Below are 17,395 nucleotides of genomic sequence, written 5' to 3' on the forward strand. Positions count from 1 at the left end.
CACCACCACCACCACCACCACCACCACCACCACCTTCTCCAAGTTAAACTACCCAGTTGTGCAAGCCTCTTCATCTCTGTGTACCTCCATTTGAACCTGCTTACTGTAGTCATGCCTTTACTCTCTATATAATTTCTACCACACACCACTTCCACACAACTTCCCTCCACTACCAGGTCCGCCCCCGGTAGCTGAGTGGTCAGCGCGACAGACTGTCGATCCAAAGGGCCCGGGTTCGATTCCCGGCTGGGTCGGAGATTTTCTCCGCTCAGGGACTGGGTGTTGTGTTGTCCTAATCATCATCATTTCATCCCCATCGATGCGCAAGTCGCCGAAGTGGCGTCAAATCGAAAGACTTGCACCAGGCGAACGGTCTACCCGACGGGAGGCCCTCGTCACACGACATTTCATTTCATTTCAGTACAAAATCACACAAATCTTTACCCTGGAACCCATTTTAATAAATCTCTCCCAGTCTGCACATACAGATCTGTACCTACACACAATGAGCTATCTACCTCCAACTCAGCGGTACACTGTTCTAAAAACGCTATTTCACAGGGCATGTGCCATTTGTGGCAAAGACAGCCTCCCAGCTGAGCTGCAACACTTTAAAGATGTGTTTTTGCCAAGAATGGATACAGTAAAGTGCAGATGGGTCATTTTATGTCAACCTATCTAGGCCAAAATCACCTTAATCACAAGGCCTTAAAACTCTCTGCCAATAGGCAAGTGACGTCATCAACTTCAGGCATACAGCCAGTGCCACCTACCGGTAGCAGCACGACCTAGAAGCCAGTAGGAATGTTATGTGGAGCCATGTAAACAACTGTTTTGGAGTTGTAGAGTTAGTAAGTTGAATTCCCTTGTAAAAACAAATTGCTTTTCTGCTCTTTGAAGTGTGTACTGCTTGTAGCAGTTCAGAAGTGATCATCACCATGGTGAATAAGTGTTGTGTTCCAGGTTGTGACGGTAATTACGATGAGAAGAAGAAGGCTCACATTTTTAATTTCCAGCCAATGAGAATTTTGTTCCCAACAAGCATTCTGTGGTGAGTACCTTTCATTTTAAGCCATACTTACTGACGAAAGTATATAGCAGTTGAAGTTTGAGTATCAGAACAAGTTTCAGCGACATGTGTGCAATATATTATTTTTCACTTCATTAGGTCTGACATTTGCACTTCTGGGAAGACAATATATTGTGGGAAATACAAGCAGTAGACTGGGAAACTGGGTCTACGTTCACCGCACCACTAAGCAAGCCACAACTCCGACAAAATGCAGTCCCAAGCAAATTTCCTAACTGCCCTTCATATATGTCCAAAGTGATGCCAAAACCAGAGAATCTCCTTCTGAAAAACAGCTGCTGCACAGAGAGCACCCGTAGAGGACAGTATTAAATCTCTAGAAGAATATAGTAAGACGTTTTCCTTCAATTCATTTCAAGAACTGATAAAGATGCTTGACTCTGTTACTTGTAGTGAAAAGTGGTCAAAAGCAGTGAAAGATTCATATATGCTGTTTTTTATGTAAACACTGAAAGAACACCATGTCACATTTTGTACATAATTATTAATCAGGAACTCAGTGAAAGCATTTATGTTAAGGGTTGTGAAATCACTTTCAAGAAAGTTCCAAAAACTGTAAGTAATATCCGTGATGTAGACAATATTACACTATTTGTTGAAAGTTTTGTGTGCAAAAAGGAAGACAAACATCTTCAAGACACACTTGTTGAGTCATTAGATAACTTAGAATGAGAGGGGAAAACTAAACCTGCTGTTAAATTCATAAGAAGCCACTTTCAGTTAAGCCTTTCACCCTCTGAGAGACATAGGTTTTCTCCCCATGTTTTAGTTTTTGCTTCTTTGTTGTTTTTTATTTCAAGCCATGCTTACAGATTCATACGGAGCACTGGAAATGTTATTCTGCCTCATCCTAATACTATTACAAACATCTGTGCAAATATTGATGTTGATCCTAACAGTCCAAACTTTCTAGCTTACATTAGGGAGAAAGTATCAAACCTGAATCATCATGATTGTTTTGTGACACTCATGTTAGATGAAATACACATTAAGCCCACCATGGACTAAAAAGGAGGAAATTTCGTTGGTATGGCACATGATACCACTACTCTTGCAACAATTGCTCATGTGTTTATGGTGCAAGGTGTAATTTCATCATTTAATAATGATGTCCACATCTTGCCTGTAAATAAAATGACTGCTAACCAGTTGTTCAATGTAATAAAAAAAGTATTGATTGTGTTGGAAGACTTACGTTTAAAGGTAATTTGTATTTGTTCTGACAATAACTCAGTTATAGAAAAGCTGTTAGTAATTTTGCAAATCCATCACAACTTAGTATTGCTTACCCACATCCTTCATATCATTCCGGACCCTTGTTTTATGTTAGAGACCCAGTACGCATGTATAAACGCATCAGACATAACTGGATGAATTTGAAAGATGAACTTCTGAGATTTTGCTTCCCCAGCTTTGAAAACACATCTGTGAGAATGCAAGCTTCAATTTCTGCAATTAGGTCCATATTTGACATTGAAACAAATTATTGAAATTTGGGTATAGTTTCAATATGAAAGCTCGGTGTCCCTCTTCATTAGAAAAACAAAATGTAAAGCTTGTTTGTCAAATTTTCAATTACAACATCAAGGCTAGTTTACTGGAGTTGGGGCCTACAAATAAAATCAAAAATTATTAAGGAACTGCTGAATTTATTAAAATAATAAGCACATGGAAGAAAATTGTTAATGTTAAGTCCCTTTCAAAAGGCCTTATACTTAGAGAGGAAATGCTAAAGCCTCTAATAAGCCACAAGGATGATGAGAGGTATAAATTTCTAGAAAATTTTCTAAATTGGCTAGACAACTGGAGCTCTATGAATTAGTCAAATGGTAAGCTCAGTAAGGAAACACACTCTGCACTCAAGCATACAACATGCATTATTAGAACCGAGGACGTATTGTCTGTCAGAACTTAAAATGTCATACTTGCTGCCTGGAAAATTTCAGACTTATGACTTGGAAGCCAGGTTTGGATTGTATCGATGGCTATCTGGATCCCAGTACCATGTGTCAATGAGGCAAATATTTGAGGCAGAGAAAAAGATGAGATTATCCAACTTTGTTAGAGTTTTCGTTACAAGGTGACTAAACTAAGAAAATTGTAATTAGATCTCTACAAAGCTGTGATCAGTCCGAATGTCTTGATGTTCCCTGTGACATTTCAGTATCAGATATTTGTAAATTAAGTGTCAGTCAATGTGATTTGGAACTTATCGATCCAGAATTACCAGTGCCTACATTCATTGCTGGATACTGTTGTTACAGCACAATAAAGAAGTTAAAGAGTTGTAACTGTGCTCAGTTTTTAACAATAGATAAGCAGCTGGCATGTGATGCTGAGCACAAACTAAATAAAGATCTTGATAGAAGTGGCTTGTGATATCCACAGAAAATGCCATTGCTGATAATAATTTATTCTTTTTGTTTCATGCGAAAACTATTGTCAGATGAACACTGTGACTCCTTTCTCAGGCTTCAAAACCAACAGTAAACAGCATGTAAATTAATTCATGATAGTGTCATGGCCAATGATGATTTTGCAGTAGATGTCTGTAACAAACATTCAGCACAGGAATTGTGTAAATCTGTTTCGGCAGGTGTTAATATTTTGCTTAATAACTATTGTAAAATGTAAAATGACAAGGTGCATAGGTCATTAAACAAAAGGAAACTGAAAACTGTGTTGGAAGGACATATTTTAAACAAAGAAAGTATAAAGAAATGAACATAATTTTCTTCAGTAGTTATCCACATTAGTTAACGTCACTAAACAAGTTTTCGGTATTAACCTGCAGAACTAGCACTCCTGAAAGAAAGGATACTGCGGAGACATGGCTTAGCCACAGCCTGGGGGATGTTTCCAGAATGAGATTTTCACTCTGCAGTGGAGTGTGCGCTGATATGAAACTTCCTGGCAGATTAAAACTGTGTGCCCGACCGAGACTCGAACTCGGGACCTTTGCCTTTCGCGGGCAAGTGCTCTACCATCTGAGCTACCGAAGCACGACTCACGCCCGGTACTCACAGCTTTACTTCTGCCAGTATCTCGTCTCCTACCTTCCAAACTTTGGTTAGCAGGAGATCTTCTGTAAAGTTTGAAAGGTAGGAGACGAGATACTGGCAGAAGTAAAGCTGTGAGTACCGGGCGTGAGTCGTGCTTCGGTAGCTCAGATGGTAGAGCACTTGCCCGCGAAAGGCAAAGGTCCCGAGTTCGAGTCTCCGTCGGGCACACAGTTTTAATCTGCCAGGAAGTTTCAATTTGGATTTTCTTGTTTTTCTTGGCCATCTTGTCCAGCTGTAAGTGTTTTCTTAACAATAAAAATGAAAAGAATTTTACGAACCATATTCAGACAGAAAATATGAGACAAAATTGCCCCCAAAAATTCAAAAGTTTGTCTTCTTATACCTCAGTAACTGAAGGTATGACAAACATTAAACTTGGCATGTAGTAGCCTAACAACACAAGGTTCTCAAATATAAAGTTTCATTTATGTACCACTTTCCAGTATAGAATAAATTAAGAGAAAAATTCAAGATTTTGTAAAAATTTAAAAAGTGCACTATTTTCAATGTGTTTTTGCAGAAAATTATGTTCTATAAAATTTTCCAAGCTGGGCTCATTAGAAAGACCATGTTTTTAACTGCCTAAAAAGTATATTTGATTATCCAGTGCAAACTAATAATGTTAGGTAATTTGAATCGAGTTTGGGTGTGAAAATCATGGCATGAAAAAGATGTGAACTTTAGATTCTTATATCTCGTAAGCATTAGCTGAAAATGAAACTCAATATGCAATAGCTCAGAGGCACAAGGATGTAAAACACATGTATTTTCCTATAAACTGCAAAATGGTAAAAATAAAAAGACAATAATTGTAAGAAGTTGAAAATAGTGTATATTTGACACTTCTGTTACAAATGCCATTTTCCATTAAAGCTTCAAAACAAGTCTAATTTGAAATAATGTATTTTAAGCCCCCCCCCTCCCCCCCCTCCAGACAATGCGTAATATTTCCAACATGGGTTAACAATTACTACACAAATTGAGGCAAACTAGCTGGAAAAATCACATAGTGAATGAAGTTTTCACTTTGGCTTCTTATGTCCCGTTGATTCAAGGCATGATAAACATGAAACATTGGACAACAGCAATTTAGTAACATAAGGGTCTTCCAGTATAAAATATCATTCATGTACTGCTTTAACTTCTACAAAATGATTTCAAACTTTATTTTCGTAAAAATTGCAAGAATAGATCACATTCAATTTGTGCTTAGAAAATCTGTTTTCCATAACTGATTCCAAATTAATTACAGTAGGAAATAGCACATTTTCAAGCATTCATAAAATCATGTTTGATTTTCCATTGTACACTAAAATGACCGGCAAACTTGAGGGAATACACCACGACAACAAGCTATATTGCAACAACCTGTTCTTCGTGTTTCGGAGCATGCGGTTTTTATTTTTAAATTGAAAAGTAATATCTCACTATCTTGTGTTGGTAAATGGCAACATTGTCTCTACTGGTTCAAGAACAGGAGCCAGCAAGCCCATTGCCATAAGGTAGCTGAGCAATACCAGCCACAGGTGGGTTTCTTCATTCAGGTCCCCAAGCCTGAAATTTTGGTTCTTAATTTAAGTCCCAAAGCCTTGTAGTTGCACCTGCTGTTTACAGAGCCATTTGCTAAGTACCTTATCTATGATTGTCAAATCTTTAGCAGTGTCTCATATACATGGCAAGCAAAAAGAATATTAGTTTTGATTTTGAACTTTTGAAATTTTTTGAACCACTTTCTGCTGTTCATCTTCTGGAAATTGATATCGTCAGCCAGATGGATATAATGAAGGAACAGAGAGAGTGGAAATGAGGTGTTCCACTGATACCCACAAGCATCCAGTCTTTTGAGGCATTAAAATGAAAGAGCCAGACCACAAGGACGCATAAATTTTATCAGCGCTTCACTTTTTTCCATTGATATGTCAATAATGTTGCAATGTTCAAAAGTTTAAAATCGAAATTGATATTACTTTTTGCTTGCTACCTATGAGAGATACTTTTACACATTTGAGAAATCAACAAATGGCTTTGTAAGCATACAGGTACCACCAGAAGGCTTTAGAAGTTAAATTAAGAAACCAAATTAGAGGCTCGGGAATCTGGATGAAGAAACCCACACATGGCTGGTACTGCACTACTATTGTGCATTACCCCTACGGCAATGCGGTTGCTGGTTCCTGTTCTTGAACTGGCAGCAACAATTTCTTACCAACACAATATAGTGAGATATGACTTGATAAAAATCACAAGATTGTTGCAATGTAGCCTGTTGCCATGGTATATTCCCTCAGATCTGTCTGTCATTTTCAGGTTTTGTTAGACCAATTGCAAAATTGAATGTGATTTTCTGAATGCTTGAAAATGTGCTATTTCCAACTGTGATTAGTCTGAAATAAATACTGCAAAACAGCTTTTCTACAAGCAAACTGAATGTGACCTATTTTTTGTAATATTTACGAAAATCAAGTTTGAACTGATTTTGTAGAAACTTAGAAAGCAGTATGTGAATGATGTTTTATATTGCAAAACGTTATGTTACTAAGTCACTGCATCTAAAGTTTTATGTTTATCATGAGTTCAATCAACAAGATATAAGAAACCAAGTTAAAACTTTATTTGCAGCATGATTTTTCTGGCTAGTTTGTTTCTACATCTACTTCTATGTGGTTATGCTGTTATTCACAATCAAGTGTCTTGCAGAGGGTTTAATGAACCACCTTCAAGCTGTCTCTACTGTTCCACTCTCGAATGATGCATGGAGGAAACTAGCATTTAAATTTTTCTATGTGAGCCTTGATTTCTCTTATTTTATCATGATAATCATTTCTCCCTACGTAGGCAGGTGCCAACAGAATGTTTTCGCAATCGGAGGAGAAAACTGGTGATTGAAATTTTATGAGAAGATCCCGTCGCAACGAAAAATGCCTCTGTTTTAATAATTGCCATTCCAACTAATGTATCATGCCTGTGTCACTATCTCCATTATTTCGCGATAATACAAAACGAGCTGCCCTTCTCTGAACTTTTTTGATGTCATCCATCAGTCCCACCTGATGCAGAACCGACACCGCACAGCAATAATTCCACAATAGGGTGGGCAAGTGTGATGTAAGTAGTCTCTTTAGTAGATCTGTTGCACCTTCTAAGTGTTCTGCCAATGAATCACAGTCTTTGATTTGCTCTACCCATAACAATATCTATATGACTGCTCCAATTTAGGTTACTTGTAATTGTAATCCCTAAGTATTTAGTTGAATTTGCAGCCTTCAGATTTGTGTGACTTATCGCGTAATGGAAATTTAGCGGATTTCTTTTAGTACTCATGTGAATAACTTCACACTTTTCTTTATTCTTTCTTTATTCAGGGTCAATTGCCACTTTTTGCATCACACAGATATCTTTTTTGCACCACACAGATATTTCAATTTATGTAACGTCATTAATCCACGTTGGAAATTTTGCCCATTGTTCTGATGGGAGGAGGGCTTAAAATATGTTATTTCAAACGTGACTGGTTTTAAAGCTTTAATAAAAAATGGTATTTACAACAGAAGTGTCAAATATACACTATTTTCAACGTCTCACAAAAATTGTCATCTTTTCGATGACTTTGCACATTACCGAAAAAGAGGTGAATGAAATTTTGTATTCCACAATCTTGTGCTACCGAGCTATTGGTTATTAACTTTCATGTTCAGCATGCATTTACTCTATGAGATGTAAGAATCCAAAGATTACATTTTTTTAATGCCACGATTTTTGCGTCCAGTTTGGATTCAAATTATCTAACACTGTTAGTTAGTACTGGATAATCAAATATACTTTTTAGGGGGTTAAAAACATGGAGAGTTTTACAGAACATATTTTTTTGAAAAATCAGGTTGAAATTCGTACATTTTGAACTTTTTACAAAATTTAACTTTGTACTTAGTTTATTCAGTATTGGAAAGTGGCACGTCAATGAATCTTTATATTTGAGAACCTTGTGTTGTTAAGTTACTACAAGCCAAGTTTAACGTTTTCCATACCTTTAGATCCTGAGATATAAGGAGCCAAACATAACAATTTTTTTGGACGATTGTGTCTAAAGTTTTCTGGCCGACCATGACTGTTAACTTTTTTTCTTTCATTATTATTTTTAAGACAATGCTTACTGTTGTACAAGGTGGCCACATTTCATTTCTTTCAACAAAATATTGCCCAAGATATAACAGCCTGAATTCGCCAGATCTTCGTGTTGCTTTGTGCAAAGTTGTGCATGGAGTCAAACAAGTGATTTTATCTTGGTCAGTATTGCTTCGACAAACATTAAACTTTACCAATGTTCATCGGGGACATATGCAAATGTTCACATACAATATTGGTGATGGTCGAGCAGGAAAATGTCCTGAAATCATTTGATTTGACATGGAAAAACACAAATTAGATACGCACTGAAGATAATGAGTGCTACAGCTACTTGCAAAGAAGAGTTAGAGAAATTGTAACTTGTCTTTATCTCCTATATCCCCCCCCCCCCCCCCCCCCCCAGCCAAAATTGAGAAAATCATTTTAAAAAAGTCAAAGCCTTCTTTCAATCACTACAAAAAACTAAAGATACGCTTAGCCTGGTAAAGGACAAACTGCAAATGCAAATACCTGGCATAGCACCCCTTGTCAGGGTGCTGCTGCCAGTATATTGAACAAAAACAGCACCGTATCTCACAACACTGCATGGAACACATCAGGTGAATACGTCTGGGATGTAAAGGACATATGTTCCAATTTGAGGAAACAAAAATGCTGTACCATACCAGTGGCTTTTGGAAGAGCATTATTAAAGAATTAATTGAGATAAGGCCTTACAGGAATCTCATTAACAGGGATGAATCTTATTAAAGGGACGATGGCTACCACCCGAGTCCAGCATGGAATCTTGCACTAGCAGCTATACAGCAAGACCACACCCAGCAGTTGACACTTTGTGAGTCTGCACAAGACTGACTGTGCCTAGAGTCAAACAGTGGTCTGCGCGTCCTACCATGGGGCACCAACCCCCACACCATGGGGAAAGGCGGCCGTCACTTCAGAAAGTTCTAGTGGTTATGATAAAATACCAACATACTTAAAGCATGCTGTTCTTACTTTAGTAATATATTATTAAATTATTTGTACAAGCTGTCATTTATCAGTGGAACTTTTCCCAAATGGTTGAAATCTGTTGAAGTTAAGACTTTGTATAGAAAGGAAATAATGAAATATGGTCAAATTTCTGTCCAATTTCACTTCTGGCAGCATTCTGGAACTTTTTCTATAAAACTGATATATAAGTGCCTTCTTAACCATCTGACTACAAATAAAAATTGTCAAAGCCATGGTTTGGATTTCTAGTGGGTTGCAGTACTGAGGAAGATATTTACACAAATAGCAAGAATGTAGTTAATTCATTAGACAATAAATTACTGGATACTGATATATTATGTGAACTGTCAAAGGTATTTGGCTGTGCAAATAATATCATTCAAGTAAATTAGAATATTACAGCATAACTGGAAAGACTGCAAAATGATTCAAATCTTATCCAATGGAAACAAAGGGTGTATGGAAAAGCATTTCTTAAACAACCAGGCATCATCCAGCTAAGAACTAACAGCATGTTGTGTCCCACAAGGTTCCACCTCAAGGACCTAAAAATTTTCTTGTGCATATCAATGACCTTTCATTAGCAACATTAGCAGCTGCCAAGTCTGTTTTGTTTGCAGATGATACAAACATTGAAATAAAGAGAAAATCAAGTTTAGTTTTACAAAGACCAAATAGTGAAATTTTTATGGATATTAATATGAGGTCTGTTCAAAAAATTCTGGAACATTCATAATTTTGCGCGAATGGTGTGTTGGAGTGAAATGTGGCTGGCATCCCTGCACACGCATATGTTTAATGTGTAACTGCCGGAAGTTTGATTCTTGTATGTCTATTAATTGTTGTTCAGTGCTGTATTGATTAGAGTGTTGTGCTGTACAGTTTGCAAATTCTGAGATGGCAGAGTCAGAGGAGCATTGCTTCAGCATTAAATTTTGTGTGAAACCCAAGAAAACCTTCACAGAACACACCAAATGATGCAGGAAGCCTATGGTGATGAGTGCTTAAGCCATAATCAGAGTTACAAAGGGTTCACACAGTTTAAAAATGGCTGGGCAGAAGATAAAGATAAGCCTCATTCAGGATGCCTTTCAACGTCTAGTAATGATGGTCATGTCAGGAACATCAACGAAATTGTACATGCCAAATCTCAGATTGACTGTCTGAGAGACTGCAGAAGAATGTAACATTTTAGTTGGAATCATATCATGAAATCCTGTCACAGTATCTTGGAATGCATCACGTTGCTGCCAAATTCGTCCCAAGACTCATGAATCCACGAGTCAAGGCCAGAAAGACTTTCGCCTAGCAATCTGCGAAGAGCTTTTGGCTTGTGCAAATGATAACGAGATGTTCCTTAAGAGAACTATAATTGGTGATGAGATGTGGGTCATGGTTATGATGCTGAGACCAAGATTTAGTCTTCACTTTTGGTCAGGAAAGGTTCTCCAAGACCAAAAAAAGGTCATCAGGTCAGGTCAAGTGTCAAAGCAATGCTGACGGTTTTTGTTGACTTTGAAGGATTAGTTCATAATGAATTCGTAACGGTGGTACTATTGACACCTTCGAGAAAATGTGAGAAGGAAATGGTCTAGAATGTGATGAGACAATTAATGGCCCCTACATCTGATAACACACCCAACACATTCATCCCTGTTGGTGTGTGACTATTGCCCAAAAAGTGAAATCACTGGGCTGCCTCATCCTCCATACTCTCCAGACCCGGCCCCTGCTCACTTTTTTTTTATTTCCAAAGCTGAAAACCTCACTGGAAGCATGAAGATTTGCAACAATAGATGTGATAAAAGAAAAATTACAGACAGTGCTTCATGTGATCCAGTAAGAGGAGTACCAAGACTGCTTCCCGAAGTGGAAATGGCACTGGGAGCTGCATATCACTTGTGGAGGAGAGTAGTTCACAGGAAATCATGCACAATAAATAAAAGGGAAGTGTAGAAAAGTGATCAAAGTTCCAGAATACTTTGAGCAGACCTCATAAATGGTTACCAGCCAATTATTTGTCATTAAACTTTGAAAAGACCCGCTATTTGTAGTGCAAAACTTTTAAGACATGACCCCAGTATACATGTAAAATATGTTGACAAGCAGACTGAAGACACTGAGAGCATTAAGTTCTTGGAATTACAACTTCATATCAAATTAAAGTGAGAGGAGCAAACCACATAAATGCTTAAGTGCCGAAACAAATCTTTAGGCAAAAACTCACACCTCCCCGTAGTTTTTTGAAGAGCCTGCTTGAGAAAAGTGAAATAGAAAGTGAATTAAAATGGTTTACATTAACTTTTTTCTTCACTTCCTTTGTTTCCTTACTACAAACCAGTTCATACCACCACATTTTATCATCTTCATCATCATCCTAATCATAACCATAAACATCATCATCATCATCATCATCATCAATCATCGTCATGGGGTATCATCTTCATCTTTATTTGTAAGCCCAATGCCATTTCTTCTTTTCTGGCACTCCTTCCATATTACATCTCATTCTGAATCAAGTGTAGCATTAGATATGCAGCAGTTTTTGAATCCTTTTACTACAGATTCACCCGAGAGTCTGTTTCTATTCTTCAGAAACGCTTTCCTTCCCATTGCAAGTCTAAATTTTATATCCTCTCTACTTTGGCCATAAATGAGCAAGTGATTTACATGTCTCAAAGACTCTTTATGACTCTGTGTGTGTGTGTGTGTGTGTGTGTGTGTGTGTGTGTGTGTGTGTGTGTGTGAGAGAGAGAGAGAGAGAGAGAGAGAGAGAGAGAGAGAGAGAGAGATATTACCTTTGACTCATAATATACAGACTCTGTGTATATAATGTGAAACATTATGTGTACAATGGACTTGCTTCTGATTGAGAATTGCGGAGAGTAGAATCACAATGGAATTATAATTAGCAGCACTGTTGTAAGCTGCCATTTTGAATACCGAATATTATTTAATAAACTATGATAACATTTCATCTCATACAAGAGGATGATATATCCTGAAATGTAGCTAGGAAGATAATTTATGGAAAAATATAATTTCATGAGTAGAAAAGGTACGTTCAATTCTTTGGTTATTTTAACTTCTCCCTTGTCTGTGGCTTGGAACATTGGTTGGTGTGCCATAACTCATAGGGAACTTTGTATCCTGGGAAACCAGTAGAGCCTGCACCACAATGGTCTATGCTCTATTTTAAGAGATTAAATTCTGGCCTTTATCAAAACCGATACACAACTTGGACACTGATTTCCAAGCTGCAGAGTGAGTACGTCATAGCACCCAAGATGATTTCCCACTGGTGTACAATTGTGCCTCTGATTATTTTAAGAATTTTCAGAGTCGATGATTGCCAGACTTCTGCAGAGCCCCAGAGATTTTATTCCAGGTGCTGATATCGACAATGAGTGTCAGCCAGAGTATGATCATGAACTATAACTACTAATCATTTTGTTCTATAGACTTGAGAATTAAAAATAGCAACAAAATTTCTACCTGGAAGTTTGAGAGATAACTGTGTAAAAATATTGGAAAAGTGACTTTGCTTGGCCAAAAGTTGCCATTCAAGTAACTAGATATTATTCAATCATAATAATTTAACTTCAGATTTCATGGGGAGGGAAGTTAAAAGTTTAAGCATGATAGATATTTATGAAAAATTCAAGGTACACGATATATTCCAATGGTTGGCAGCCTGACAATATATGTTGCCCATTCACAACTTCCTTTCTCAGTTCCATCCTAAAGCTCAATCAAGCTGGTGCCACTGTTATCCATCCTATCCTTCTGAATTCTTCAAATTAAATTTGTGTGTGACCTCAATTGCCAAAGCTTTATCTATAAATATAAGACAATCCCTATATTAAGCTATTACACAACGTAGAAATGTTGACATCATCAAAAATAGTCCAATCTGTGAAAGTAAGATGACTTCATAATTCCTCATTATCAAATTTGTGGAAAAACCTTATCTTATAGTCCGAAAACAAAGATTCTGTAACTTACCAAACAAAAGCGTTGATACGTTGATAGAAACAGTAACAAACACAAACACACACACAAATTTTGAGCTTTCTAAGTTACAGAATCTTTGTTTTCAGATATATTTTTCCCACGTGGAATGTTTCCCTCTATTATATTCTCATATTATAGTCCAATAGATATAGTATTCAATTCCTACGTCAAACTTCCCATAAATAATACATATCTCTTCTCATGGAATGAACTTCTTAGTTGGATTAACTGATGTGTATATTATTAATAATACACTACTGGCCATTAAAATTGCTACACCACAAAGATGACATACTACAGATGCAAAATTTAACTGACAGGAAGAAGATGCTGTCATATGCAAATGATTAGCTTTTCAGAGCATTCACATAAGGTTGGCGCCGGTGGCGACACCTACAACGTGCTGACATCAGGAAAGTTTTCAACCGACTTCTCATACACGAACAGTAGTTGACCGGCGTTGCCTGGTGAAACGTTGTTGTGATGCCTCTTGTAAGGAGGAGAAATGCGTACCATCACGTTTCTGACTTTGATAAAGGTCGGATTGTAGCCTGTGGTTTATCATATCGCGACATTGATTCTCACGTTGGTCAAGATCCAATGACTGTTAGCAGAAAATGGAATCGGTGGGTTCAGGAGGGTAATACGAAATGCCATGCTGGATCCCAACGGCCTTGTATCACTAGCAGTCGAGATGACAGCCATCTTATCCGCAAGGCTGTAACGGATCGTGAAGCCACGTCTCGATCCCTGAGCCAACAGATGGGGACATTTGCAAGACAACAACCATCTGCACGAACAATTCGACAATGTTTGCAGCAGCATGAACTATCAGCTCGGAGACCATGGCTGCTGTTACCTTTGATGCTGCATCAAAGACAGGAGCGCCTGCGATGGTGAACTTAACGACGAACTTGGGTGTACGAATGGCAAAATGTCATTTTTTCGGATGAATCCAGGTTCTCTTTACAGCATCATGATGGTCGCATCCGTGTTTGGCGACATCGCGGTGAACGCACGTTGGAAGCGTGTATTCGTCATCGTCATACTGGCGTATCACCCGGCGTGATGGTACGGCATGCCATTGGTTACACATCTCGGTCACCTCTTGTTTGCACTGATGGCACTTTGAACAGAGGACGTTACATTTCAGATGTGTTACGACCCATGGCTCTACCCTTCATTCGATCCCTGTGAAACCCTACATTTCAGCAGGATAAGGCACGACCGCAAGTTTCAAGTCCTGTACGGGCCTTTCTGGATACAGAAAGTGTTCGACCACTGCCCTGGCCAGCACATTCTCCAGATCTCTTACCAATTGAAAATGCCTGGTCAATGGTGGCCGAACAACTGGCTCGTCACAGTATGCCAGTCACTACTCTTGATGAACTGTGGTATCGTGATGAAGCTGCAGGGGCAGCTGTACCTGTACATGCCATCCAAGCTCTGTTTGACTCAATGCCCAGGCATATCAAGGCCGTTATTACGGCCAGAGGTAGTTGTTCTGGGTACTGATTTCTCAGGATCTATGCACCCAAGTTGTGTGAAAATGTAATCACATGTCAATTCTAGTATAATATATTTGTCCAATGAATACCTGTTTATAATCTGCATTTCTTCTTGGTGTAGCAATTTTAATGGCCAGTAGTGTATAAAATAATGTTTTACGTAAAATATGATTTTTGTACCTCTTCAGTGCAGTAAAGCGATCAGTTTTAACAAGTGCTGAAAACTTATTTTCTCTGTGAGACTACAATAGTGTAAGAATTACCATACGCACCTCAGTTTATTGTACCTTTACATGCTTTGTGGCATGTTTGCTATTACTTTTTAAATGAAAAGGTGTTTAACATTTTTCACTTATTCCACATCCATGAGTACAATTTCACTCGGGATCTGTGGAAGGGACGTTAGCTTACCTCTTTTGTAAATATATATTACGTATTATTGTTTTATGACAAGTTCTACATCCCTTAGGAACTCCTCACATTGACTCTATGGAACAAAAAGTACATCTAATCTAATCACCCATTCTTTAAATGTTATACTCCATCCTGAAATATGCATTACATTCAAGTAATTGAGTAGGTAGATCTACATACTAAGCAAATTTTTATTAAATAGTCAAAATTAACCTTGACAAGTTGAATATATGCATTCCATGGTTGAGTCCCGTAGCATAAATACCAGATGAAACTTCAAAGCCAGAGTCAAAAAGCATCACACATTTCACACGGCCATCTTTAGGCCGTATGTAGCCTAGGTAGGTGTCTTTCACGAACAGCCAGCGTTGCCTCCATGATGCACAAATGTCACCACAGAAGAAGGAACATCTGTAATAATAATAATAATAATAATAATAATAATAATAATAAGGGCTGAAGGATTACAGTTTTCAGACAATACGACACGGTTCCTTGACCCCTTCCAACCTAATTAAAGGCCAAGACAGTTATGGAAGAAACAAGGTCTTCCAGACAGAAGAAACATAATTGTAAAAGTGAGAAGGTCAAAACATAATGAACAGCAACTAGATCAGTTACAGTAAAATAAGGTGAGACCAATAAAAGGTAGGTAGAGCCAGGTGTGTGTCCTCCGGGGCTTACCATATAACAGAGGGTGCCCCTTCCACAGCCATCCCATCTCTGAACCATTATAACAAAAGTGGTATAGATAGGAACAGACCACTACCTTTCAGAAAACATTAAAAATCTGTTTAACTGTTCTTTTGTTATCAGCTGGTATCAAGGTTAAGGAATCCTCAAGGTCTTGCCTTCATCAGAGTATTATCCCTAAAACTTTAAGGTGCGACAGAAGAGTAAACACGGACGATCAAGGCAGCTGGCAGAGGAGGTAGAGTTGAGGGCCCACTGGGCTCTGCACACAGTGGGAGACAGCCAGCCTTTGACCACCCTGCCCTAGAAGTAGTTTCAAATATTATATCTCAGAACAAAAAATAAGTTTCTCATAGAAAATGAAGAACTAAATTAAACTATTTGTAAGTATTCAATATTGGAGGCAACAAATATGGAAGACCATACTTAGCATTGAGAGCCAGTAGGAGGGGACATTCTACCAGGATGTGAGCTACTCTCTGTAAGGCTCTGCAATCACATGGGGGTGGCTCATTATGTAAGGTAAAACTCTGGGTTAATCTGGTATGACCAGTGCAGAGGTGACACAGTAAGGTGGAATCTCCCTGGGAGCAATGGCAGGAGCAGCCCTCTACAGCAGTAATCTCCTTGACAGCACAGCATTTATCTGATGAAGCAGTGACCCACCAGGTTGGGGATGTTCAATCTCCAAAACAGGAGACATCTTGTTTGCACTCACAAATTTGCACCTGTGACCAACGAAGCAAATGTTGGGCAAGTAATTGGTTCTATAGCCAATGGTCGGCCAGTCTATTCCCTGAAATATCTACATGAATTGGTACCCAGAGACAACTGAGCGGCCAGTACAACCTAGGTCAGAGAAAAGATGATGGTGAATAGTAGATCCCTCAGAGTGCCAAGAGTAACATCATCAACAGCCTGGAGATTGATCACTGAATTACTAAAAATTAAAAAATGGTCGAGGAAGAGCTATTTAACAAACAGTAGTGCTCTACTGTAAAAACACTGTATATTCCTGGCAGCAAATGTTATTTCTGATCAGTGTGAAATGTAAAAGTATATCCCATCCTATATGTGGTTTTATACAGTCATCATTGTAAATGAAGGTAGCACCCTCATGCTCCTAAAGAACTGAGAGAAACAGATGCTGAATGGTCATGAGGGAGACAAACTTTAGGTTCCTGAAACTGATTGCTCCTAATATGCAGCCTGAATACTAACCAGGGTGTGGGAGTATTGGGAAAAATAAGAAGTGCGTTCTGATGGGGTTATGAAGAGAGCCTGGCAGAGGGCACCTTCCAAATGGCAATTCTACATGATAGTGTGTTTCAGAGGGTGAATGCCCCCTGTATGCAAAACCAATCTGATAAGATGGATGATGAGCAAATTGTTGGATGGTGATTGCATAACTGAACTCCAGAGATGGTACCATCATAACTGAAGAAGATTGCTTCAAAGACGGGAACTATGGAATTAGTCCGGAAGGCACCAGTGGC

At 38.3% G+C, this 17,395-nt stretch overlaps 1 protein-coding gene across 3 annotated transcripts in view; it reads right to left on the reverse strand.

The window, feature by feature from the left end:
* Positions 1-17,395, reverse strand: part of LOC126473596 (phospholipase D1) — a 182,442-nt gene that overhangs the window by 119,281 nt on the left and 45,766 nt on the right. For all 3 annotated transcript variants that reach the window (XM_050100744.1, XM_050100743.1, XM_050100745.1), the window contains one exon: positions 15,420-15,617. In XM_050100744.1, the coding sequence (XP_049956701.1) occupies positions 15,420-15,617 (198 nt within the window). The remainder of the gene's footprint in view (positions 1-15,419; positions 15,618-17,395) is intronic.

The sequence above is a fragment of the Schistocerca serialis genome, chromosome 4, assembly GCF_023864345.2.
Source record: "Schistocerca serialis cubense isolate TAMUIC-IGC-003099 chromosome 4, iqSchSeri2.2, whole genome shotgun sequence".
Lineage (NCBI taxonomy): Eukaryota > Metazoa > Arthropoda > Insecta > Orthoptera > Acrididae > Schistocerca > Schistocerca serialis.